This window comes from Anthonomus grandis, chromosome 15 (assembly GCF_022605725.1).
Source record: "Anthonomus grandis grandis chromosome 15, icAntGran1.3, whole genome shotgun sequence".
Lineage (NCBI taxonomy): Eukaryota > Metazoa > Arthropoda > Insecta > Coleoptera > Curculionidae > Anthonomus > Anthonomus grandis.
Genome location: NC_065560.1, coordinates 1,826,003 through 1,853,727, shown reverse-complemented (window position 1 = coordinate 1,853,727; position 27,725 = coordinate 1,826,003). Strand labels below are relative to the sequence as shown.

At 29.0% G+C, this 27,725-nt stretch overlaps 2 protein-coding genes across 2 annotated transcripts in view; one reads left to right on the top strand and one right to left on the bottom strand.

Moving 5' to 3' along the window:
* Positions 1 to 155: 155 nt before the first annotated feature.
* LOC126744903 (cytochrome P450 4d2-like) lies at positions 156 to 27,269 on the bottom strand. Its single transcript, XM_050452490.1, has 8 exons — positions 27,058 to 27,269; positions 20,055 to 20,258; positions 15,980 to 16,165; positions 12,636 to 13,012; positions 12,507 to 12,575; positions 7,026 to 7,200; positions 6,798 to 6,968; positions 156 to 403 (listed from the first exon to the last, which is right to left on the bottom strand). Exons 1-8 carry the CDS (start codon positions 27,221 to 27,223, stop codon positions 237 to 239), a joined length of 1,515 nt encoding a protein of 504 aa, XP_050308447.1. The 5' UTR covers positions 27,224 to 27,269; the 3' UTR covers positions 156 to 236.
* LOC126744904 (tachykinin-like peptides receptor 86C) overlaps positions 20,418 to 27,725 on the top strand; it is a 96,082-nt gene continuing 88,774 nt past the window's right edge. Inside the window, exon 1 of the mRNA XM_050452492.1 lies at positions 20,418 to 20,519. The gene's annotated coding sequence lies outside the window, so the exon portion shown is untranslated. The remainder of the gene's footprint in view (positions 20,520 to 27,725) is intronic.

The following is a 27,725-nucleotide window of genomic DNA, read 5'->3' as shown; positions in this document are numbered from 1 at the left end:
AGATAATGTGTGTTTGAAAAATGTTTTTGTTTTAATATTTTTGTTTGATGCACTTTATGATATGCGGTCACTTTTCGTAGTTTGTCTTATATGCATTAAGTCAGACTTTATAAGGGAAATTCCGAAATGTCAGTTCGAAATTAGTTAATATAAACTAATATAAAAAATAAATATATTTCTACTATTTTATACAAATAGAACATCTTAATATAATTTTATTAAATTTTTCTTAGTCACTAATTCCACTCATGTTTTTTGGTCCTTATCAACGCTCCGTTACGTGATTTTATTACGGCTTCAAAGGAGAGTTTCCATTGATGTGGCGGGTCGGTAGGGCAAATTTCGTAGTTCTTGAACACTTTCGATAAGAGACTTTTCATTTCCAACATTGCGAACTTTTGTCCTAAAAAGTAAAGTATTATTACACTATACATTTATGAAAAGTATATCGTGTCTAGATAATGAAAAGTTGCCTAGAAAAACGCAAAAAATACGTTTTTTATTAACTTTTCCCTTAACCCCCACCCACCCCACAAAAGTTACCAGTAAAAAGTTTTATTCAAAAATCATTGTTTCCCAAAATAATACGTACGACTAACAGTTGGTTTCGCGTTCATATGTAATTTAATAACACAGTTTGTTCAATTAAATTTAATATAATTATATATATTTATGTTAATAAATATATAATACAAAAACAGCGCTATGAGATTGGATATCATGAATGAAAAACAGAGATTTTTTAAAAGAATTTCTTACTAGGCAAATGTTTGGGGTGGGTGGGGGGCTAAGGGTGGTGTTAACAAAAAACAATCTTTTTGTAGAAAATATTTATGCAATATTAATTTAGTAGCACTGTTTTTTAAAATTTCATTTAATTTTATAAATAAATGTTACATATAAGAACAGCGTTATTAGATTGGATAATATGAACGAAAAACAGTGATTTTTCAGAAGAATTTCATCAAATATTTAAGGTGTAGTATTATTATTTTCTGCAAAAAAAAAAAAAATTTTATTATGCTTACCCTTACCCCCCACCCGCCCTACACAACTTACCAGTAAGAAATTACTTACAAAAATCATTGTTTGCCAAAATAATACGCATGACTAACAGCTGGTTTAGTCGTTAATTTTTAAACTAATAACACAGTTTGTTTATTTAAATTTGATATAATTATATATATTTATATTAATAAATATTTAATACAAAAACAGTGCTATGAGATTGGATTTTATGGACCAAAAATTGTGATTTTTCAACAGAGTTTCTTACTGGGCAAATGTTTGGGGTGGGTGGGAGGCTAAGGGTGGTGTTAACGAAAAACATAATTTTTGTAGAAAATATTTATGCAATATTAATTTAGTAACACTATTTTTTTAATTTTATTTAATTTTATATATAATAATAATAATGGTCTTTTATTATTCAAATTCATTACAAACTTGATACAAAAAAAAAACAAAGTACCTGAACCTGGCGCAGTCTAGCTTTATATAGCTACTCCACTGAACCAGATCAGGGTGTATTCGAAGTATATAAACCAATATTATAACAACAGGTTATATGTAAAGAAATATTCCCAATTATAATGTAACACAAAAAAAGTTTACTTCTTCTATAAAAAATAGCAAATTTGATATTAAACAGTAAGAGAATTGTTTTGAATATTCATAAGAACAATTTTATATTTCCTCCTAAATTTATCTGCACGAAGATCAACAAATTCTGCAGATATTTTATTGTAGCACTGAACATTACTCCTACAAATTACCCCGTGTACATTTGCTCTAAACAAAAATCTATTCCTTATAGTCGCTAATGATTTTTATCAAAAAAGTGGAAAAGTGGAGGATTCTACGATTGTCCATTTTAAGCCAGTTAATTGTTTTAAAATATTGCGAAATATGATCATACTTACGTAAGCCATAAACCAATCTGATACAGGCATTTTGAATTTTTTTGTATGCGCATTTTACATCATTATCTAAGTAAAAACCGTAAACATATTCACAGTAGTTAGAATAAGAGAGCACCATGGCCTCACATAGGCTGCGTTTAAGACTTAGATTAAGAATATCTCTATTACTATATAAGAGTTTTAAAGCTGCAAACGATTTTTGAACAATTTTTTTAACATGCTCCCTGAATCTCAACTTACTGTCCATCATAACGTCCAAATTTTTGGGCAGTTTCAACAACCGAAAGCTTAGAGCCCTCCACGTTGATTACATTTCCAAAAACCATAAAACAAGACTTTGAGGAAGTTAATTTTAAATTATGTTTTTTAGATAATTGATTTATTATATTTAAGTCATTGTTTATAGCAATCTCCGCTTCTTTAAGATTATCAGGTTTGAAAGTTGTATATATCTACGTATCATCAGCAAACGCTTGCACCTTGCAAACTTTTAAGGACTTAAGAATGTCTGTTGTATATACAAGGAAAATGAGAGGTCCCAGGGGAGAACCCTGGGGCACTCCAGACAAAATGTGGGCCTGATTAGAATAAGAATTATTTGTAAATATTGTCTGAAATCTATTATTCAAATAAGACACTATTGAAAAGCCATAAAATTTAAGCTTAGCTAGTAAAAGGGCATGATTTATTGTATCGAACGCCTTAGAGAAATCTAAAAGCACCAGAACAGCGATCTGTTGCTTATCATCCAGTACGTTTAGTGGAGCTACAGGGGTACCAAAGTTCTCCCTAAAGCCACATTGCGTAGCCGGAATAATGTCGTTATCAATAAAATAACAAAGCATCTGATGGTAAAGTACCTTCAGATGTTAAATATAGGAACAGCGTTATTAGGTTGGATAATATGAATGAAAAACAGTAATTTAGCAGAAGAATTTCGTCAAATATTTAAGGTGTAGATTATTATTTTCTGCAAAAAAAAACATTTTTTATTATGCTTACTCTTAGCCCCCCACCCGCCCAACATAACTTACCAGTAACAAATTTCTTACAAAAATCATTGTTTTCTAAAATAATACGTATGACTAACAGCTAGTTTAGTCGTTAATATCTACTCTAATAACACAGTTTGTTCAATTAAATTTGATATAATTATATATATTTATATTAATAAATATTTAATAACAAAACAGTGTTATTATATTGGATATTATGGACGAAAAACAGTGATTTTTTAATAGAATTTCTTACTGGGCAAATGTTTGGGGTGGGTGGGGGGCTAAGGGTAGTGTTAACGAAAAACAATCTTTTTGTAGAAAATATCTATGCAATATTAATTTAGTAGCATTGTTTTTTAAAATTTCATTTAATTTTATATATAAATGTTAAATGTAAGAACAGCGTTATTAGATTGGATAATATGGACGAAAAACAGTGATTTAGCAAAAGAATTTTATCAAATATTTGAGGTGTAGTATTATTATTTTCTACAAAAAAAAACATTTTTTATTATGCTTACATAATAAAAAATGCTTCATTGCTTTCATATTAAATAAATTAAAAAGTTATTTTATTTATTTAGGGTCACGATACTACAGCGTCCGCCATTACATCGGCAATATTTACTTTGGCAAGTTACCCCCAAGTACAGGTAAGAAATAAATCAAAAAACAGCGCCATATTTAATTACTTATAAATAATGAGATAAGTGTAGCTTATTAAATAAATTCTGAATAATCAAGGTCCATGGATAGTATTTAAAAATAATTAAATTTAATGAAGCAAGTCGGCAACGTAGAAAAATCTTTAAAAAAATAACGTTATCATTATATGTTTTATATAAATAGCACTTATTGCAAAGCGGATAAATAATACTGATTTATTGTGCATTTATTTGTTTAATGCAAATCACTGTGGGAAACCACAAAATGGGAATTTTCAAGTGAAATTTGCTAATATAACCTGTGCAGGTGTTTTCAAGGCCTGGATGATGTTCGAAACTAGACGAAATGCGTGTATTTTGTTCAGAATAAGGATCCAAAGTATTGTTATTGTTCAACACAATTTAACAACAAGTGAAAATTTCCACATATCTAGTACTACTACCAAGTCATCAAAATAGGCAAATCTGACTAAGGTCCAATTTTCAACTCGCCAACTTCATTAGTTTCAGAGGTATGAACATTTTATGCTTGTGAACTTCAATTTTTTTAACTTTCAGGGCAAATTTCTTTATTAAATTTTTTTTTTAAAAAAAAAACGAAAATTGGTATTTAATGATTTTATTAGAGGAAGATGTCTTCCAATTTTCAACCTTCTAACTTCATTATTTTCAAAGATATGAGCATTTTGTGTCTGCAATCTTTAATTTCTTTGAAAACAAATTTTTTTCAAATTTCAAGGCAAATTTCTTTGTTGAAAAATTTTTTTAGAAAAAACGCTGTAATAGGTGTTCAATAGTTTTACTAGATGAAGTTGTACTCCAATTTTCAACTCTGTAACTTCATTCTTTCCAGAGATATGACCATTTTTTGCCTAGGATCTTCAATTTCTTAAAAATCAAATTTTTTTTAACTTCCAAGGCAAATTTCTTTGTTGAAAATTTTTTTGGAAAAAAAAGTAAATTAGGTATTTAATAATTTTACAAGGTGAAGATGTACTCCAATTTTCAACTCTCTAGCTTTATTCATTGCAGAGATATGAGCATTTTGCTCCTAGGACCTTCAATTTTTTTGAAAACAAAAATTTTTTAGCTTCCAAAGCAAATTTCATTGTTGGAAATTTTTTTTTGGAAAAAACGCTAAAATAGGTATTTCATGATTTTACACGTTGAAGATGTATTCCAATTTTCGACTCTCTAACTTCATTATTTTCAAAGATATGAACGTTTTATTCCTAGGAACATTAATTTTTTTGAAAACAATATTTTTTCAACTTCCAAGGCAAATTTCTTCATAGAAAAATTTTTTTGGAAAAAATGCTGAAATAGGTATTTAATGATTTTACAAAGTAAAGATGTGCTCCAATTTTTAACTCTCTAACTTTATTCATTGCAGAGATATGAACATTTTATTCCCAGGAGCATTAATTTTTTTGAACGCAAAATTTTTTCAACTTCCAAGGCAAATTTCTTCATTTAAATTTTTTTTTGAAAAAAACGCTGAAATAGATATCTAATGGTTTTACCAGATGTAGATGTACTCTAATTTTTAATTCTCTAACTTCATTCCTTTCAGAGTTACGAGCATTTTATTTCCAGGAGCATTAATTTTTTTGAAAACAAAATTTTTTTAACACACAAGGCAAATTTCTTTGTTGAAAATTTTTTTTGGAAAAAACGTTGAAAGAGATATTTAATGATCTTCTGAAATAAAGATGTACTCCAATTTTCAACTATCTAACTTCGTTTATTGCAGAGATATGAGCATTTTATTCCCAGGAACATTAATTTTTTTGGAAACTAAATTTTTCCAAATTCCAATGCAAATTTCTTTGTTAAAAATTTTTTTTCAAAAAAACGTTGAAATAGATATTTAATGATCTTATGAAATAAAGACGTACTCAAATTTTCAACTCTCTAACTTCATTCATTGCAGAGATATGAACATTTTATTCCTAGGAACATTAATTTCTTTGAAAACTAATTTTTTTCAACTTCCAAGGCAAATTTCTTTGTTAAAAAATTTTTTTGAAAAAAATGTTGAAATAGATATTTAATGATCTTATAAAATAAAGATGTACTCCAATTTTCAATTCTCTATCTTCATTCTTTTCAGAGATATGAGCATTTTATTCCCAGGAGCATTAATTTTTTTGAAAACACAATTTTTTCATCTTCCAAGGCAAATTTCTTCGTCGAAAAATTTTTTTGGATAAAACGCAGAAATAGGTATTTAATGATTTTATTAGAGGAAGATGTACTCCAATTTTCAACTTTCTAACTTCATTATTTTCATTGGTAAATCAATTGCTCAATTTGTAAATTTATTTCCTCACATTTCTGTTGATATAGAGACAGCTAATATGGAATGGCAGTTATTAGTTGACTTAAGAGAAAACATTGCATATAACAATGACATCAATTTATTTTGGCGACTAGTGTCAGAACAAGAAAATGTACAGGGTGATTTAATGTTTCCAAACCTAATGACAATCATTAAAATTATATATTAGCCATTCCACATTCATCCGCTACCGCCGAGAGAGTTTTTTCTCAATTAACTTTAATAAAAACGACTCTTAGAAATAGGTTATTAATATCAACTTGTGCTGCTTTACTTCACATTAAAGATAAGATGAAATACACTAATAATGGGGCTCTAAATTGGAAGCCTATTAAAACACTGTTTAATTATACGACCACCTTTGTAGAAAGTGTAATCGTAGAAATTGAATAGAACTTTTATACGATTACACTTTCAACAAAGGTTATATATTATGTAATATATTATATTATATTATTATTTTCTACAAAAAAAAACATTTTTTATTATGCTTAGAAATTGCTTACAAAAATCACTGTTTTCGTAGATATTATCTTATCAAATAACACAATTTATTTATATAAATATTTAGTACAAAACAGCGTTATTAGATTAAATAATATGAACAAAAAACAGTGATCTTTCAGAAGAATTTCATCAAATATTTCAGGTGTAATAATAAAGCATAATTTTTTTACGAGTATAATATTAAATTCCAAAAATATAATATTTAAAAACAAGACAACTCTACCTTCTGGCTTAAACCGAATTCGAAATAATGCAAATTGCATAAAAGCGTTGCATGCTCTTAGGTAATAAGCGAGCAAAATCAATAATGTGCATTAGAATATACCAAATTGTCAGGGTAATAATCATAAACGAATTTTCTTACCGATACAATTTCTCGGGCCAGCACTGAACGGTAAATACGAATAAGGCGGCTTAGTAGTGTTATCCAGAAACCTTTCGGGCTTAAAATCTAATGGATCCTCGAAATATTTCGGATCTCTACCGTGACCCCACAGATACATCATCAAAACGGTGTCCTTGGGTATTGTATGACCTAAAAAAAATCATTTATCAGTCACGTTTTATTTATTTATTTTTTCCCGAATAATACCTTGGAAATTGATATCGGCCGTCACTGTTCTTCCTATCAATGGTACAGAGGGATACAGTCTTAGCACCTCTTTTATCACAGCTTCTAAATATTTCATTTCTTGCAGGTCTTGATAGGTCGTTGGTCGGTCCTTGTCGTTACCGTATATTTGTCTTTGTTCTTCTCGGATTTTTTGCTGAAAATTAATAAATTTATTTATATAGTTTATAATTGCAGCAAAAAAAAAATATAAACAATTCAATATACATAAATATTTAACTATTTATATTTTTTTGACTCGGAACTCTTTAATATCAATGTCTAGGGCCACCAAGGACTTTGAGTCTGAGAAGATATTTACGTCACATCCACAAAAGTGATGATTATTAATATATTTAAAGAATGATTTCGTAATTCTGCAAGTATAACTCTTCCGTTAAAAAAAATTTTAAAAAAGGTGTATAGCAAAAATTACTCTACGTAAAAGGTCGAAGACTATGTCGAAAAATAGGGTTTAAAAAGCTTTTACAACGCTGAAAGTTTGAAATCTCTAGATGCCGCCAATAAAGCGTTATTAAGAAAAGTATAAAAAAACGGTCAAAAAAAGGCTCAAAAAGGAGTTCGTATTTGTTAACACAGCTCGCCCTGTATAACACGTAGCGCCACGAATAATACCTCTATTTAATCCTAAAGGATTAGGTTTTCAAACGATGTAAACAAAAAAAATTAAAAAATTTTTTTAGAAGTAGAAAAAAATTTATTTCGAAAATAATTCACTTTTTCTCTTTCGAAAAAAAGTCTGAGCTCGTTTATCTCGGAAGAAGTTTCTTCTTGAAAAAAATAGTTTTAATAAAAAAGAAAGCTACATTTACGTAAAAAAGGGCTGCTTTATCCGCATTGTAGGAAACATTACCGTTTAGGCCTTATAATCGTTTAAGTCCGCGAGATACCGCGCAAAAAGTTCAAAATTGATTCACAGAAAGATCCGACTTCTAAAGGGTTCATCTTAAAAAGCGCCCTTTAGGAGCTGCTTTATATAAAGGCCTTTAACCTCAGTGAGTTTCAGAAAATTCGGCTCCGTCAGTTTTAATTTTAATCTAATTTAATTAATTTAATTTTTTCATTTAATTCAAACCCTATTTTAGACTCTAAAAACACCAAAATCATGAAGACTTGTACCCCTTAAGACCATAAAGGGGTGAGAAAGAAGAAATAACAAAATAGATTCCTGTAATACGTCAGAGTTAATCTTCACTGTATCACAATTTAATTTTTAATTTGACAAATGATTTTATTAATTGACAACGTTCTAAAGAACAACCGTAAAATTTAAACTGAGAAATAAGCTGTTCATGGTGCAGTGTATCCAAGGCTTTTGAATATTTTAATAATATAAGGGCACTTATTAGTTGTGAGTAAGAAAAAGAGTACTCGTTAAAATTTTGTGTTTTTTTACATTTCTCGGTATAAAATGCTCTCGTTTTTGAAAGCAATGAAGTTAAAGGTGTGGAACTTGGGACACAAATTTAAGAAGAAATTTGCCTTGAAGTTGGAAAAATTTTCTTTTGAAAGAATTTGAAGTTCTTAGGCGCAAAATGCTCATATCTCTGAAAGTAATGAAGTTAGGGCTTTGAAATTTAGAGCATAGCTTTTTCTAATGAAATTATTAAATACCTAAATCAGCTTTTTTTCTAGAATTTTTTAAAATGAAAAAAATTGCCTTGGAAATTGACAAATTTTGTTTTTAAAGAAATTGAAGATCCTAGGCACCAAATGCTCGTATCTCTGACAAAAATGAAGTTAGAGAGTTGAAAATTAAAAGACATCTTCCTCTAGTAAAATCATTAGATATCTATTTAAGCGTTTTTTCCAAAAAAAAATTTAAATGAAGAAATGAGCCTTGGAAATTGAAAAAAAAATATTTTTAAAGAAATTAATGTTCCTAGACACAAAAATGCTCATATCTCTGTAATGAATGAAGTTAGAGAAGTAAAAATTTGTGTACATCTTCATATAGTAAAATCATTAGATCTGTATTACAGCGCATTTTCCAAAAAAAATTTTTAATGAAGAAATTTGCCTTGGAAGTTGTAAAAAATTAGTTTTCAAAGAAATTAATGCTCCTAGGAATAAAATGCTCATATCTCTGAAAAGAATGAAGTTAGAGAGTTAAAAATTGGAGTACATCTTCACCTTGTAAAATCATTAAATACCTATTTTAGCGTTTTTTCCAAAAAAAATTTTCAACAAAGAAATTTGCATTGGAAGTTGAGAAAAATTTGTTTTCAAAAAAATTAATGCTCCTGGGAATAAAATTCTCATATCTCTGAAAAGAATGAAGTTACATAGTTGAAAATTGGAGTACATTTTTATTTCATAAGATCATTAAATATCTATTTCAACGTTTTTTCCAAAAAAAATTTTCAACAAAGAAATTTGCCTTGGAATTTGAAAAAAATTCTTGACACAAAATGCTCATATCTTTGAAAATAATGAAGTTAGAAAGTTGAAAATTGGAGTACATCTTCCTCTAATAAAATCATTAAATGCCTTTTCAACGTTTTTTCCAAAAAAAATTTTCAACGAAGAAATTTGCCTTGGAATTTGAAAAAAAATTGTTTTCAAAAAAATTAAAGATTCTTGACACAAAATGCTCATATCTTTGAAAATAATGAAGTTAGAAAGTTGAAAATTGGAGTACATCTTCCTTTAATAAAATCATTAAATGCCTATTTCAACGTTTTTTCCAAAAAAATTTTTCAACAAAGAAATTTGCCTTGGAATTTGAAAAAAATTTGTTTTCAAAAAAATTTAAAGATTCTAGACACAAAATGCTCATATCTTTGAAAATAATGAAGTTAGAAAGTTGAAAATTGGAAGACATCTTCCTCTAATAAAATCATTAAATGCATATTTCAACGTTTTTTCAAAAAAAAATTTTCAACGAAGAAATCTGCTTGGAATTTGAAAAAAATTTGTTTTCAAAAAAATGAATGCTTCTGGGAATAAAATTCTGATAACTCTGAAAAGAATGAAGTTAGAGAGTTGAAAATTGGAGTACATCCTTATTTCATAAGATCATTAAATATTTATTGCAACGTTTTTTCCAAAAAAAATTTTTAACAAAGAAATTTGTATTGGAAATTGAAAAAATTTAGTTTCCAAAAAAATTAATGCTCCTGGGAATAAAATTCTCATATCTCTGAAAAGAATGAAGTTAGAGAGTTGAAAATTGGAGTACATCTTTATTTCAGAAGATCATTAAATATCTCTTTCAACGTTTTTTCCAAAAAAATTTTTCAACGAAGAAATTTGCCTTGGAAGTTGAAAAAATGTAGTTTTCAAAAAAATTAATGTTCCTAGGAATAAAACGTTCATATCTTTGAAAATAATGAAGTTAGAGAGTTGAAAATTGAAGTACATCTTCACCTAGTAAAACTACTGGATAGCTTTTTCAGCGTTTTTTCCAAAAAAATTTTTCAACAAAGAAATTTGCCTTGTAAGTTGAAAAAATTTTGTTTTCAAAAAAATTAATGTTCCTAGGAATAAAACGTTCATATCTTTGAAAATAATGAAGTTAGACAGTCGAAAATTGGAATACATCTTCAACGCGTAAAATCATTAAATACCTATTTTAGCGTTTTTTCCAAAAAAAAATTTTCAACAATGAAATTTGCCTTGGAAGCTAAAAAATTTTTGTTTTCAAAAAAATTGAAGGTCCTAGGAGCAAAATGCTCATATCTCTGCAAAGAATGAAGCTAGAGAGTTGAAAATTGAAGTACATCTTCACCTTGTAAAATCATTAAATACCTATTTTACTTTTTTTTCCAAAAAAATTTTTCAACAAAGAAATTTGCCTTGGAAGTTGAAAAAATTTTGTTTTCAAAAAAATTAAAGATTCTAGACACAAAATGCTTATATCTTTGAAAATAATGAAGTTAGAAAGTTGAAAATTGGAGTACATCTTCCTCTAATAAAATCATTAAATACCTATTTCTTCGTTTTATCCAAAAAAAATTTTCAACGAAGAAATTTGCCTTGGAAGTCGACAAAAATTTGTTTTCATTAAAATTAATGCTCCTAGGAATAAAATGCTCATATCTCTGAAAAGAATGAAGATAGGGAATTGAAAATTGAAGTACATCTTTATTTCATAAGATCATTAAATATCTTTTTCAACGTTTTTTCAAAAAAAAATTTTTAACGAAGAAATTTGCCTTAGAAGTTGAAAAAAATTAGTTTTCAAAGAAATTAATGTTCCTAGGAATAAAACGTTCATATCTTTGAAAATAATGAAGTTAGAGAGTCGAAAATTGGAATACATCTTCAACGCGTAAAATCATGAAATACCTATTTTAGCGTTTTTTCCAAAAAAAAATTTCCAACAATGAAATTTGCTTTGGAAGCTAAAAAATTTTTGTTTTCAAAAAAATTGAAGGTCCTAGGAGCAAAATGCTCATATTTCTGCAAAGAATGAAGCTAGAGAGTTGAAAATTGGAGTACATCTTCACCTTGTAAAATCATTAAATACCTATTTTACTTTTTTTTCCAAAAAAATTTTTCAACAAAGAAATTTGCCTTGGAAGTTAAAAAAAATTTGATTTTTAAGAAATTGAAGATCCTAGGCAAAAAATGGTCATATCTCTGGAAAGAATGAAGTTACAGAGTTGAAAATTGGAGTACAACTTCATCTAGTAAAACTATTGAACAACTATTACAGCGTTTTTTCTAAAAAAAATTTTCAACAAAGAAATTTGCCTTGGAATTTGAAAAAATTTAGTTTTCAAAGAAATTAAAGATTGCAGACACAAAATGCTCATATCTTTGAAAATAATGAAGTTAGAAAGTTGAAAATTGAAAGACGTCTTTCTTTAATAAAAACATTAAATATCTATTTTCGTTTTTTTCCAAAAAAAAAATTTAATAAAGAAATTTGCCCTGGAAGTTAAAAAAATTGAGGTTCACAAGCATGAAATGTTCATACCTCTGAAACTAATAAAGTTGGCGAGTTGAAAATTGGACCTTATTCAGATTTGCCTATTTTGATGACTTGGTACTAGATATGTGGAAATTTTCACTTGTTGTCAAATTGTGTTGAACAATAACAATACTTTGGATCCCTATTCTGAACAAAATACACGCATTTCGTCTAGTTTCGAACATCATCAGGCCTTGAAAACACCTGCACTCGTTTTATTAGCAAATTTCACTTGAAAATTCTCATTTTGTGGTTTCCCACAGTGATTTGCATTAAACAAATAAATGCACAATAAATCAGTATTATTTATCCGCTTTGCAATAAGTGCTATTTATATAAAACATATAATGATAACGTTATTTTTTTAAAGATTTTTCTACGTTGCCGACTTGCTTCATTAAATTTAATTATTTTTAAATACTATGCCATGGACCTTGATTATTCAGAATTAATTTAATAAGCTACACTTATCTCATTATTTATAAGTAATTAAATATGGCGCTGTTTTTTGATTTATTTCTTACCTGTACTTGGGGGTAACTTGCCAAAGTAAATATTGCCGATGTAATGGCGGACGCTGTAGTATCGTGACCCTAAATAAATAAAATAACTTTTTAATTTATTTAATAAATTTAAATATTTCCGTTAGTTACCTCAAAAGTAAACGTATCCACTTCCTCCCTAATGTCCTCATTGCTCAACGGTTTTCCATCGACCGTCGAGTTTAAAATCAGATCCAAAAACGCCATTTTACGTTTCCTACCCAAACTGTCCTTCTCCAAATTTCCGTTTCCTTTGGTCGACTCTAATTCACGTTTTCGTTTCATGATGACGTTGTTGGTGAAACTGTGAGCAATCTTTAAATGTTTCTTATAAACTTTATAATCAGGAGTGAATCTAAAGACGCTGTCATAACGTTTTAGTGCAGTAAACGATCGATCTACGGGTATCCTGCAGAGCTCCTTCACAGCAAACACGTAATCGCTATTTTCACCCTCTTGAGCGTGTATACTTACACCTAAAGCAGTTTCTGCAACAAAAAAAAACATTCTGAATTAAATAAGTGGTTTAGTACCTATTAAGTCTGTATCTCTATGAACTCTTAATTGCTTTACCAAGAAACTAATTTAAGTTTAATTAATGTTTCACGCGTCAATTATCAATAAATTGAGGTCGGTCTTAAGCAATATGGCAAGTAGTTAATTAAATCTGCTGCTCAAGTAAATCTGTTAATGTTTGTTAGAAAACTGGTCAATTTTAATTAGACTTGCTCATATCTCAAAAATTAATCAAAAATCTTTCGATAATTCTTGATTGTTCTTATAGGAGGTACTTGTGCGCAAGCTATCGTCTAGTTTTCAACACTCTATCTCTACTAGTTTTATTGAAAAAGTGAGAAAGATTATACGTATCAAACATTTGCCTATAATTAATGAATATTTTTTCTATACAAGCCTTTCATTTTTAAATCACTACCGGAATGCTCTAATTGCATTAATGATTGTTAGAGTGAGAAAGGCAAACTAACTGTCTTTGTTACTTTTTATATATTATCCTTTCGGCTCTTAATGACCTTCTGAAAATTGCATTTTTCAGGTTTATCCGGTACGACAGACACAACGTCAAGTTATGACGCTTTTTTATAATATGTTTGAGTGAGATGGTGATATCGATTTGAAAGTTAAACTCCTTTGTTATTTTTAAATTCCTGTCTGGAAATTATGTTTTTCTGGTATAGTTTATCCAATCGGACCAAGACCACATCATTTTATTACTCTCTAAGGGACTGCATGTCAAACATAGTCATACTGACGTGAAGCAAAATTCAAATATCCATAACTTCTGAACTATTGATTATATTGGAAAAACTTAAAAGATTGTTATAGGCAGTCACTCATCCTTCAACTTTGATTAATATACTTATGACTGTAGGTCTACTACCAAAGAAGATACAAGCAATTTTTGAGTCGTCGCCGCTTTGAAAGGAACATTCTGTGAAACATCTGAAATATCTCCAATAGTATTGGATTTAGAGCTTTAGGAATTATTATCAATATTTTACAGTACATCATTGTCAATCAAATAAAGTTAATTTGGTGATTCTAGCTTGAGTAGATCAAAAGTTATCTACCAAAAACTCGGAGCTTCACGCATTAAGGGTCTACTGACGTGAAGCAAAATTCAAATATCCATAACTTCTAAACTATTGATCAAACTGGAAAAAACTTAAAACATTGTTATAGCCAGTCACTCATCCTTCAACTTTGATTAATATACTTATGACCGTAGGTCTACTATCAAAGAAGATACAAGCAATTTTTGAGTCGTCGCCTCGTTGAAAGGGACATTCTGTGAAACATCTAAAATATCTCCAAAAGTATTGGATTTAGAGCTTTAGTAATTATTATCAATATTTTACAATATATCATTGTTAATCAAATAAAGTTAATTTGGTGATTCTAGCTTAAGTAAATCAAAAGTTATCCACCAAAAACCCGGAGCTTCACCCAGTAAGGGTCTACTGACGTGAAGCAAAATTCAAATATTCATAACTTCTGTACTATTGATCAAATTGGAAAAAACTTAAAAGATGGTTATAGGCAGTCACTCATCCTTCAACTTTGATTAATATACTTATGACTGTAGGTCTACCACCAAAGAAGATACAAGCAATTTTTGAGTCGTCGCCGCTTTGAAAGGGGCATTCTGTGAAACATCTGAAATATCTCAAAAAGTATTGGATTTAGAGCTTTAGTAATTATTATCAATATTTTACAGTACATCATTGTCAATCAAATAAAGTTAATTTGGTGATTCTAGCTTAAGTAAATCAAAAGTTATCCACCAAAAACCCGGAGCTTCACCCAGTAAGGGTCTACTGACGTGAAGCAAAATTCAAATATTCATAACTTCTGTACTATTGATCAAATTGGAAAAAACTTAAAAGATGGTTATAGGCAGTCACTCATCCTTCAACTTTGATTAATATACTTATGACTGTAGGTCTACCACCAAAGAAGATACAAGCAATTTTTGAGTCGTCGCCGCTTTGAAAGGGGCATTCTGTGAAACATCTGAAATATCTCAAAAAGTATTGGATTTAGAGCTTTAGTAATTATTATCAATATTTTACAGTACATCATTGTCAATCAAATAAAGTTAATTTGGTGATTCTAGCTTGAGTAGATCAAAAGTAATCAACCAAAAACCCGGAGCTTCACCCAGTAAGGGTCTACTGACGTGAAGCGAAATTCAAATATCCATAACTTCTGAACTATTGATCAAATTGAAAAAAACTTAAAAGATTGTTATAGGCAGTCACTCATCCTTCAACTTTGATTAATATACTTATGACTGTAGGTCTACTACCAAAGAAGATACAAGCAAATTTCCAATCGTGGCTTACCAATTGGTTACCTTACCCTTACCTTGGTTATACCAATATGATCTAAAAATATTATACTGTACTTTTTTCTTCTTTTATTTTCATGTTATATTTCCTTTAGGAAGGGTCAGTCACAGTCAAAGGCCTTGCTAAAGTCCTAGAGGATTAATTGAGCTTTGTGTGAGCATTATTATGTTACCTAAACTCTTCGCTCTAATCCAATGAATATAATGTCCTTTTTAATCAAAGGTATTATTTACATTAATATTAATAAAAAATATAATAATAATGCTATTGTTACCGCATTTAATTTGCTACAGCATCCCTCCTTTATGACATTTTATATATAACTCGTAACTGAAATTCCATGAAGAGCTGAAATTATATTCCTGGAATTTATGTCTTACAATCCCTTTTAGGATTTTGCCATTTGTTAAGAATTTAATATATTTTAATAGTGAACATATATTTTATTAAATTTATGTGTCTGTTATTTAATATTTAAATAGTTATTTTTACTAGGCGTAAAAAACTCCTCACCACTGCATTCTTGGGTTACACATTAAACAAATATGATAAGATTAACCTAATAATAAATTTATAGTTACTTACCACAAATAATGTCCAATGCGCATGCCGTAACATAATCATAGATGTCAATGGAATCTTTTCCAACGGTTTTCTCTAATTTCTCAATCATGATTTTGCCATTATGCTCGAATACATCGACGAACTGTTCTAGTATGGAAAAATGGAAGGCGGGCGTTATAATCTTCCTGCGACCACGCCATTTCTTTCCTAAATTATACATAGTTCAATATTAGTACAAAAAAAAGTGAATCAAGGGAAACACAGTCGAACGCCTTGTTAAGAAGCTATACATAGAGAGCTTAAAAGCCATAAATGGACGGTTGCTAACTTCACGCGTGTTATTCAGCGCCATCTCAAAGTTAATCTCTAAAGCTATTTCGCCATTTTTTGAAGAAAAGCGTATTGTGAAACAGAGAGATGATTTTTTTACAAATACTGAAGTGCTTGATTGAGGCATAAAAAATGTTGTCCTTATAACTAAGTCCTAACGTCTATTAATCATAGGAGAAAATTGAAAGAGAGCAAATCTATATAGATTTTCATGAATAAAAACACCCTAAATTCCAGGCATTTGAAGCATTATTCTCCATTATATTCCTGGAATTTTTTAATTATTCCAGGCATTTGATACGTTTTTATACTGCAGGGTTTTTGAGGTAATTCCTTACATATTCCAGACCTGCTTCTTCAAGGTACTGTACGCATTTGAAACTACTGAAAGTTTCATCACGGTATCCAAAGACCTTTCTCATGGCTTTCCAGGCGTAATATATCCCAGGCATTCGGTATTGATTTTCATGAAGTTCCAAGTAATTTCTTACCTATTCCAGGTATAGATAATTTTTGGGAAATTATATTTTTTGTATGTATTCCACCTTGCTGATGTCCGGTTTCTACATTTCCAGAACTTTTTCTAATTACCATAGTGGGGATTGAAAGATACACCTACCAGACCTATTTCTATTGTTGAAAATAAGGTTTAAAGCCATCCCTGCTTGAGTAATTCATGTTTAAATTTGACCTCTTGGAAGCAACAGTACACGGGTTCAATGTTATATCTAAATTTCTTTTTAAACCCTCACTCCTTAACCTTATTCAACTTTCCACAAAAATTGTAAAAAATCGCCCTTTCTTGATCAACAACTCTTTTAAGTCATTTGCAATTATTTCCTAAAATATTCTCAAAAATACTGAGCATTTACTCAAAAAATTGGCAAAAAAATATGCCCCAACTAAAACCACCCTAACTTTTGAAATTCTTAATCTAAAACTAGAGGTTTTACCCTCAGATCTGTCCTTAGAAACTCAATTTTATTACTGTAAAAGAATTATGAAAATATTCCAAGGGGTTCTCAAGTTACACCCAAATATGTTGATTAATGTCAATGTAATCTCGTGATTAATGGTTATATGGCAAAAACGTTGCTAACTTCATGCGTGTTAGTCAGCGTCATCTAGGCATTCGAAAGGTAAGCTTCTAAGGGATTTCGCAATTGAATAGAGAAAACTGCATTTTAATGGTACTATTGTCTTAAAGGATGTTCACCATTTTGTGAAGAAAAACAATTTATTCTCACTATGAACGCCTGGTATTCTCTACTAAAATATAATAATCTTGTCCTTATAGCTGAGTCCTAACTTCTATTAAACACATAGATATTTCCATGAATAGAATAGAAATAAAAGCATCCTAAATCCTGGGCACTCGGAGCGTAATTCCCGATTAAGGTCCAGGAATTTGTCAATTATTCCAGGCATTTGAAGTCTTTCCGTCGAATTTGAAGGCGATTTTTTATGTTAAATATATACGTTTTTATATTTCAAGGATTCTGAGGTAATTCCTTGTATATCCAGACCTTTGCAGACATTCTCCTGCTTAATCGAGATACTTAAAGTATTTTTTTGGATGTTTCAGGATGATTCAGATGTTTTGGGAATTCATATTTCTTGTATGTATTCCACCTTGCTGATGTCCGGTTTCTATATTTCCAGGACTTTTTTTACTTACCATAGTGGGGATTAAAAGATACACCAACCAGACCTATTTCAATGTTATATCTAAATTTCTTTTCAAATCCTCACTCCTTAATCTCAATCCACTTTTCTCAAAAATTGGAAAAAAATCACCTTTTCTTGATCAACAACTCTTTTAAGTCATTTGCAATTATTTCCTAAAATATTCTCAAAAATACTGAGCATTTACTCGAAAAATTGGCAAAAAAATATGCCCCAACTAAACCCACCCTAACTTTTGAAATTCTTAATCTAAAACTAGAGGTTTTACCCTCAGATCTGTCCTCAGAAACTCCATTTTATTACTGTAAAAGAATTATGAAAATATTCCAAGGGGTTCTCAAGTTACACCAAAATATGTTGATTAATATCAATGTAATCTCGTGATTAATGGTTATATGGCAAAAACGTTGCTAACTTCATGCGTGTTAGTCAGCGCCATCTGGGCGTTCGAACGGTAAGCTTCTAAGGTATTTCGCTATTGAATAGAGAAAACTGCATTTTAATGGTACTATTGTCTTAAAGGATGTTCACCATTTTGTGAAGAAAAACAATTTATTCTCACTATGAACGCCTGGTATTCTCTACTAAAATATAGTCCTTATAGCTGAGTCCTAACTTCTATTAAACACATAGATATTTCCATGAATAGAATAGAAATAAAAGCATCCTAAATCCTGGGCACTCGGAGCGTAATTCCCGATTAAGGTCCAGGAATTTGTCAATTATTCCAGGCATTTGAAGTCTTTCCGTCGAATTTGAAGGCGATTTTTTATGTTAAATATATACGTTTTTATATTTCAAGGATTCTGAGGTAATTCCGTGTATATCCAGACCTTTGCAGACATTCTCCTGCTTATTCGAGATACTTGATGTATTTTTTGGATGTTCCAGGCATTTGAAGCTACTGAAAATTTTATCAGGGTATCCAAAGACATTTTTCATGGTTTTCCAGGCATAATATATCCCAGACATTCGGTATTCTCAAAAATACTGAGCATTTACTCGAAAAATTGGCAAAAAAATATGCCCCAACTAAAACCACCCTAACTTTTAAAATTCTTAATCTAAAACTAGAGCTTTTACCCTCAGATCTGTCCTCAGAAACTCCATTCTATTATTGTAAAAGAATTATAAAAATATTCCAAGCAGTTCTCATGTTACACCCAAATATGTTGATTAATGTCAATGTAATCGCGTGATTAATGGTTATTTATTCATTGCAAAAACGTTGCTAACTTCATGCGTGTTAGTCAGCGCCATCTAGGCGTTCGTTCGAGAAAACTGCATTTTAAATGCTCAATGGTACGATTGGCTTAAAGGATGTTCCCCATTTTGTGAAGAAAAACGATTTATTCTCACTATGAACGCCTGACTAAAATATAATATTCTTGTCCTTATAGCTGAGTCCTAACTTCTATTAACCACAGGAGCGATTATATAGATATTTTCATGAATAGAATAGAAATAAGAGCACCCTAAATCCTGGGCACTCGGAGCGTAATTCCCGATTTAAGTCCAGGAATTTGTCAATTATTCCAGGCATTTGAAGTCTTTTCGTCGAATTTGAGCGCTTCTGAGATAATTTCTTGCATATTCTAAACCTTTGCAGCGACTTGCCTACTTATTCGAGGTAAAATCGCGTTTTGAACTATTGAAATTTTTAATCCAAGACGAAGTTTTACCCTCAGATCAGTCCTCAGGAACTCTGAAATGAAAATATCCCAAGCGGTTCCCAAGTTTATATGTGCATTAATGTCAATGTAATCTCGTAATTAAAGGTTACATAGTGGTCGCAAAAACGTTGCTAACTTCAAGCGTGTTAGACAGCGTCATGGAACTGGAAGGTAAGTAAGCCTTTGGAAAAAAAGACACATGCAACTGCATGTTACTGAAATGGACATTAGTGGAAGAATTAAAGGAGTAAATCTTAAGACCTTACTTAGATCACAAAAGAGAGCAGCTGACTCCTTGCTCGAGTGGTTTGATTGAAATGAGACTTTGATTGCCTTGTTATTGTAAAGAGTATGGATATTGGCCACTAGTTTGATATAATGCAATAACAATATTCTTACAAACTTACCTGGAGCAGTAAGTAGCCCAGTACCTAACCATTCAATAAATCGCGTATAATCAGGCGATTTATCCAAAATGGCCGCATTATTCGACGACAGTATAAATTCAGCTAAATCGTAGTTGCTGCACAAGATGTTCCAGGTAAGTCCCAGTTCTATGTAGCACAGTCTCTGCGGATTATCGATTAATTGATCGAACTTTTGAAGGGTTTCTGAAAATAACAAATGCACAGTTTCAATGGTCAATTTTTCATCGTGTAGTTTTATGACAAATTTAATCCCATTCTCGGTTCAAATCAATTTACGACCGTCATATTTTATTTATGTCGTTGCGATACACCGTTACTTTATTGAGTCGCTTATTCGTATAGACGTGTAACAGTTCGAAGTTGATATTTTCGCATTGTTAAATTGAAATTTATTTTTTAAGGGATTTTGTGGATTTAGGAATTGTTTATACCGTTTTTTAAGAGGTTATAAAAAATGTGAATAGTATGGATTAGTAGTAAGAAATTGGTGATTTTTTCACGTTTTACTCGAAAATCTTGAGGTTATGTGAGAAAAGTATAGTTATAGTATAAGTATAATTTTCTTAAAAAGCACTTTTTTCTCAGGCAGTAATTTACTGCAAAAAAAAACGTTTTTTATTAATCCTACGCTTAGCCCCCCACCCACCCCACACAACTTACCAGTAAGAAATTGTTTTTAAAAATCATCAATCTTTCAAGGACCATAACTAAAAAGCTGTATTAGTTACAAAATAGTTTTATAAGACTTTTTTAAAGTGAATTATATCTTTTATAAAAATATATTTAAATAACCTTTCTAACTTAATTGGTTTATAAGTTATTTATTAAAATGTCGAGGTTGTTTTTCTAAGACCTAAGTAACGTCCATCAAATATTCAAGGACCATCACTTGAAAACTGTATTACTTACAAAATAGTTGTATAAGAGTTTTTTAGAGTAAATTATATGTTTTATAAAAATATATCAAAATAACTCTTCTAACTTAATTGGTTTATAAGTTATTTATTAAAATGTCGAGGATGCCCTTCTAAGACCTTAGTAACATCCATCAAACTTTCAAGGACCATAACTCAAAAACTGTATTAGTTACAAAATAGTTGTATGAGAGTTTTTTAGAGTAAATTATATTTTTTTTTTAAAAATATATTAAAATAACTCTTCTTACTTAATTGGTTTATAAGTTATTTATTAAAACGTCGAGGTTGTCCTTCTAAGATCTAAGTAACGTTCATCAAACTTTCAAGGACCATAACTCAAAAACTGCATTAGTTACAAAATAGTTGTATAAAACTTTTTTAAAGCAAATTATTTATTTTATAAACATATGTTTAAATAACCTTTCTATCTTAATCAGTTTATAAGTTATCTATTAAAATGTCGAGGTTGTCCTTCTAAGACCTAAGTAACGTCCATCAAACTTTCAAGGGCCATAACTCAAAAAATGTATTAGTTACAAAATAGTTGTATAAGATTTTTTTAGAGCAAATTATATGTTTTATAAATATATGATTAAATAACCTTTCTATCTTAATTGGTATATAAGTTATTTATTAAAACGTCGAGGTTGTCCTTCAATGACCTAAGTAATATCCATCAAAGTTTCAAGGACCATAACTCAAAAACTATATTAGTTACAAAATAGTTGTATAAGATTTTTTTAGGGCATATTATATGTTTTATAAATACGTGTTTAAATAACCTTTCTATCTTAATCAGTTTATAAGCTATCTATTAAAACGTCGAGGTTGTCCTTCTAACACTTAAGTAACGTCAATCAAACTTTCAAGGGCCATAACTCAAAAACTGTATTACTTACAAAATCGTTGTATAAGACTTTTTTAGAGTAAATTACATATTCTATAAAAATCTATTTAAATCATCCTTCTAGTTTTATTGGTTCAAACAGGAAACGCTTTTAAACAATTTGATTAAATGTTGTCAAGCGTCCACCGTTACCTTTTTCTAGGGAATATTCTATCAATTTATGAGTATTAGGATAAGATAAAAATGTACTAAATGAAGATTAATTTATAATCTTCTTGAACCTTTTATAGATATTTTTTATGCAGGTTGATGTATGGGTTCTGCAAGCATGTACTTACGACTCTTATCATATAATAAATATTTATTTTGTTTTTAAGTATCTCTCGTTGGATTATGCATAAAAAAATGTATTTATAAAAAGATAACAGACTTGTTACATGGGAATTATATTAGATAATATATGGCGCATTTATAGATAATCGGATAATATGAAAACTGATATAATTTTGCAGTACATTATATGCATTAATATATAATAAAAAAATCACTTTTATTTATATCGAAAAAATACAGTAAGTAATGCCTATAATGATTTCTTTAACTGCTATTTTCTAAAAAACTTTCTTGCAATTATTAACTATAATTATTAGAAAGTATTGTCAAGAACGCTTATGTTGCATAATGAAGTATTGACCCTGCTTTAAATTGCAGTGAAAGTTGCATTTAACAGACACAATGTCGGGTATATTCGTGAATTCACATGATAAATTTTAAAAAATCTTGATGCAATGGGTTATATAATAAGATTGGCGAAATAGTGTACTTTGTACAAAAACCATATGAGAAATATTGAATTATCATAATTCAGGAACACAGTATTTATTAATAACGTCAAAACTATCAATTAAAATTACAAATTAGGAGCAAAACAGTATGAAAATAATTAAAAGTATATTTAAGACTTTGGAGTCCATATTCCGTGAATTTTAAAACACTTAATCAGCCATTAGTATAATGTTAAGGGAACATTGACAAAATATCCCTAATCTTTTATTTACTTTCAAAACGAACATTTCCTTGTTTCAATCCCCAATGGTTCATTTATCATTTCGTATTACTTCAGTCTGTCTGTCTTATAAAAAAAAAATATAAATCCTTCTAATGCCTTTTTAATGAACTTTATTTATTTGACAGATATCATTTTTCAATATTATATGTATAAAAAACGTGTTTTTTTATTACAGTTCTAATATCTCACTTTCGTAGCAGGATTAATTTTAAGAAAAATGTAATTTTCTTAAGATTCATTGGTCCTCTTTATAACTTGTGGCAGGTATTATATATATTAATAAAAAAAAAGGGAAAAATTAGACTTTCGTAATGGAGTTTGAAAAAAACATTATTTCAGAAGCAGCTGACGTCATAGTTATCGATTTTATATTTTTATTTCTATATTTGTTTTTTTTAAATGTTATAATAGAAAAAAATGCATTAGACATACTACATTGGATAATATTAAGGATTAGAATTGAATTTTTTTAAACTGACTGACGCTACAGTAAAAATTTTTTTGTAGACCATAACTCAGTCTACAACTTTACACATATTTGATTTAGGCAATAAGAACTTTTTTAAATTAATAACTAAAATCCATTAATTAAAAGTCAAGAAATTGGAATTTTTATTCCAGGAGTAGCTGTAAGTAACAAAATATTTTACCTCAGATTAGGGAGTTCAATCCCGCACCAAAACTTCAATCCCGCAAACCTGCGGGATAAAAATCATCGATCCTTTAAATTTTTTAAATGACTTTCCCATTATTTAATTAATTTCGAGAAATTTTCAATTTTATTCCAGGCACTTAATGAGTTAATGATTTCAAGTTACTTCTTTAGCACAATTAAAATGATGGCTTTCAGACACTTAAAATAATATTTTTCAAACATTTTGAAATATTTGAAATTTTATTTCAGATTTTTGAAATTATTTTTCTATTTATCCCAGGCATTTTAAGATATTTTTAGTTTTAGTCCAATGCAGTATTTTTCAGTACTTTTTCAACGTAGTCAAAATCATGGCTTTTAAGCACTTGAAATAATATTTTTCAAGAACTTTGAAATGTGCGAAATTTTATTTCAGATTTTTGAAATTATTTTTCTATTTATTCTAGACATTTTAAGATATTTTCAATTTTATTCCAGGCACTTAATGAGTTAATGATTTAAAGTTACTACTTTAGCACAATCAAAATCATGGCTTTCAGACAATTCAAATAATAATTTACACATTTCAAGCGTTTTGAAATATTTGAAATTTTATTTCAGATTTTTGAAATTATTTTTCTATTTATTTCAGGCATTTTAAGATATTTTTAATTATATTCCAGGCCTTTAATGCACTGCTCCTTAACGCCACCACTTCGACGCAGTCAAAATGATGTTTTGTATCTTCCAGTCATTTAAAATATTTTTTTAAATTATTCCAGGCACTTGGCAATGTTTTCAATCTTATTTTGAAATTTTAAAAATATTTTCCTTATTATTTTAGGCATTCCAGGTCATTTTTAATTTTATTCCAGATATTTAATGTACCGCTACTTAAAGTTACTTTTCAATTCAGTCAAAATTATGATATGCTTCATCAAGGTATTTGAAATATTTTTGTATCTATTTCAGGCATTTTAAACGTTTCTAATTTTATTTTAAATTTTTAAAATGACTCCCATTTATTTAATTAATTTCGAGTAATTTTCAATTTTATTCCAGGCACTTGAAATTGAAATTATTAATGATTTAATAATTTCAAGTTACTTCTTTAGCACAATTAAAGTCATGGCTTTTAGGCATTTGAAATAATATTTTTCAAAAATTTTGAAATATTTGAAATTTTATTTCAGATTTTTGAAATTATTTTTAAATTTATTCCAGGCATTTTAAGATGTTTTTAGTTTTAGTCCAATGCAGTATTTTTCAGTACTTTTTCAACGTAGTCAAAATCTTGGCTTTCAAGCACTTGAAATAATATTTTTCAAACATTTTGAAATATTTGAAATTTTATTTCAGATTTTTGAAATTATTTTTCTATTTATCCCAGGCATTTTAAGATATTTTTAGTTTTAGTCCAATGCAGTATTTTTCAGTACTTTTTCAACGTAGTCAAAATCATGGCTTTCAAGCACTTGAAATAATATTTTTCAAGAACTTTGAAATATTCGAAATTTTATTTCAGATTTTTGAAATTATTTTTCTGTTTATTCCAGGCATTTTAAGATATTTTCAATTTTATTCCAGGCATTTAATGCACTGCTACTTAACGCCACCACTCCGACGCAGTCAAAATATTGTTTTATATCTTCCAGGCACTTAAAATATTTTTTAAAATTTTTCCAGGCATTTGGAAACGTTTCCAATTTTATTTGAGAATTTTAAAAATATTTTTCTATTTATTTTAGGTATTCCAGGTCATTTTTAATTTTATTCCAAATATTTAATGTACCGCTATTTAAAGTTGCTTTTCATTTCAATCAGAACTATTTTCCTGACATTTTAAAATATTTGAAATATTATTTCAGATTTTTTAAATTATTTTTCTATTTATTCCAGGTATTTTAGATATTTTCAATTTTATTCCAGGCACTTAATGAGTTAATGATTTGAAGTTACTACTTTAGCACAATCAAAATCATGGCTTTCAGGCACTTCAAGTAATAATTTACGCATTTCAAGCATTTTGAAATATTCGAAATTCTATTTCAGATTTTTGAAATTATTTTTCTATTTATTCCAGGTATTTTAGATATTTTCAATTTTATTCCAGGCACTTAATGAGTTAATGATTTGAAGTTACTACTTTAGCACAATCAAAATCATGGCTTTCAGGCACTTCAAGTAATAATTTACGCATTTCAAGCATTTTGAAATATTCGAAATTCTATTTCAGATTTTTGAAATTATTTTTCTATTTATTCCAGGCATTTAAAGATATTTTTAATTTTATTCCAGGCATTTAATGCACTGCTACTTAAGGCCATCACTTCGACGCAGTCAAAATAATGTTTTATATCTTCCAGGCATTTAAAATATTTTTTTACATTATTCCAGGCATTTGGAAACGTTTCCAATTTTATTTTGGAATTTCAAAAATATTTTTCTATTTATTTTAGGTATTCCAGATTATTTTTAATTTTATTCCAAATATTTAATGTACATACCGCTCTTAAAGTTACTTTTCAATTCAGTCAAAATTATGATATGCTTCATCAAGGTATTTGAAATATTTTTTTATTTATTTCAGGCATTTTAAATAATTCCAATTTTATTTTAAATTTTTGACTTTCCTATTTATTTAATTAATTTCGAGATATTTTCAATTTTATTCCAGGCACTTAATGAGTTAATGATTTGAAGTTACCACTTTAGCACAATCAAAATCATGGCTTTCAGGCACTTCAAATAATAATAATTTACGTACATATTTCAGGTATTTTGAAATATTTGCAATTTTATTTTAGATTTTTAAAACCATTTTCCTTCTTATTTTAGGCATTTCAGGACATTTTCAATTTCATTTCAGGCAATTAATGCCTTTTCTTTTTGGTTTTATTTTGATAGAGAAAAAATATTGGCTGCCACTGATTTCATTTAAAACAATAATAATTTTTTAAATCTTTAATAATTTTTGACCAAATTTGGTCTGATGATTTAACAAAATTAATTATTTTTTAATTTGAAGATCAATGCCCTAAAAATCCCATAAGACTATTAAATTATTAAATCAAATTGATCCTAAAATTATAATTAAAATTGCCTGTACTATTAATAATTTTTTTTATTGTGCTATTCGTAAGTAAATATTCGACAAAACAAATTATCGTCATTATTTATTTTTACCCTTCCTTAATCTCTCTTTCTTATCTTTAAGTTTCTCTTTCTTAGTATTACCTGGCTTCCATGCATGTCCATTTACTTAGCAACACCTGTAAACTCAATAAAAAAATTGAACCATATTCGCTTGTTTTATTCACATGCTATTTTAATTAAAACGTAAATTTTAAAATAAACACTTAATAATGCAATAAAAACAGCGAAAGGCATCTTAAGGATATCTGGTTTTGTAACCTCTTTAAGGTGTCTTAAAGTAATATTTCCGGAAATACCTATGTAACGACTTCCTTAATCAAGGTACCATTATGCTATATAGAAAACGACTGATTTGTTACCTGTTAAACTTCCGAATTCCAAAACGGCTCCCAAAAGTGGTATACGAGGCGCCTGGGGCATCCATTGCAACTTATTTCTGGCTCTCGATTGCAACAAATAAAAATACACTAAAATCCCCAATAAAACCGCGACGATAGCGATTAAAATTTGCAACGCGAAAATCATGGTACCGAGTCAAAACGCGGACCTTCACTGACGACGGATAATACTAAATTTTACTAATTTATAACCGACGAGAGGAAAAACAATATGCGGTTAATCATCGCGTTATCATAATATCGACAGTGAAGCACTAGTACCGTACTTAAGGGTATCTGTGGTAAACGCACTCTTATCGGAAAGTGAGAGTTTTAGCATAGAAAGTGGTCCGCAAAAGCCGAATATTTAAAAAATACTTCGTTACAATACTACTTTAGTAATTGGGGAGAAAACAGATGGAATAATAGAAGATATGTAGTAATATTGGTAGATACATGGTGTTTCACATTTGACCCTCAACGTGGGGATCTCGGAAACTATGAGAGACACGAAGATGGTTAAATTGGGGCAAAGTCGAGAATTTTTGGGCTTAACAATATGCCGTTTAAAAAAATTAGAAATTCCGGATGGTTCTGAAGATATTCGAAAAAATCTGAAATTTTGAAAAATCAACTTTATTTTTTTTATT

Coding starts and splice junctions, on each gene's coding strand:
- LOC126744903 (XM_050452490.1), bottom strand. CDS start 27,223: ATGATTTTCGCGTTGCAAATTTTAATCGCTATCGTCGCGGTTTTATTG. Junction 20,259..27,057: donor GGAATTCGGAAGTTTAACAG/GTAACAAATCAG, acceptor TGTTATTTTCAG/AAACCCTTCAAAAGTTCGAT. Junction 7,201..12,506: donor CAAGTTACCCCCAAGTACAG/GTAAGAAATAAA, acceptor ATTAATTTTCAG/CAAAAAATCCGAGAAGAACA.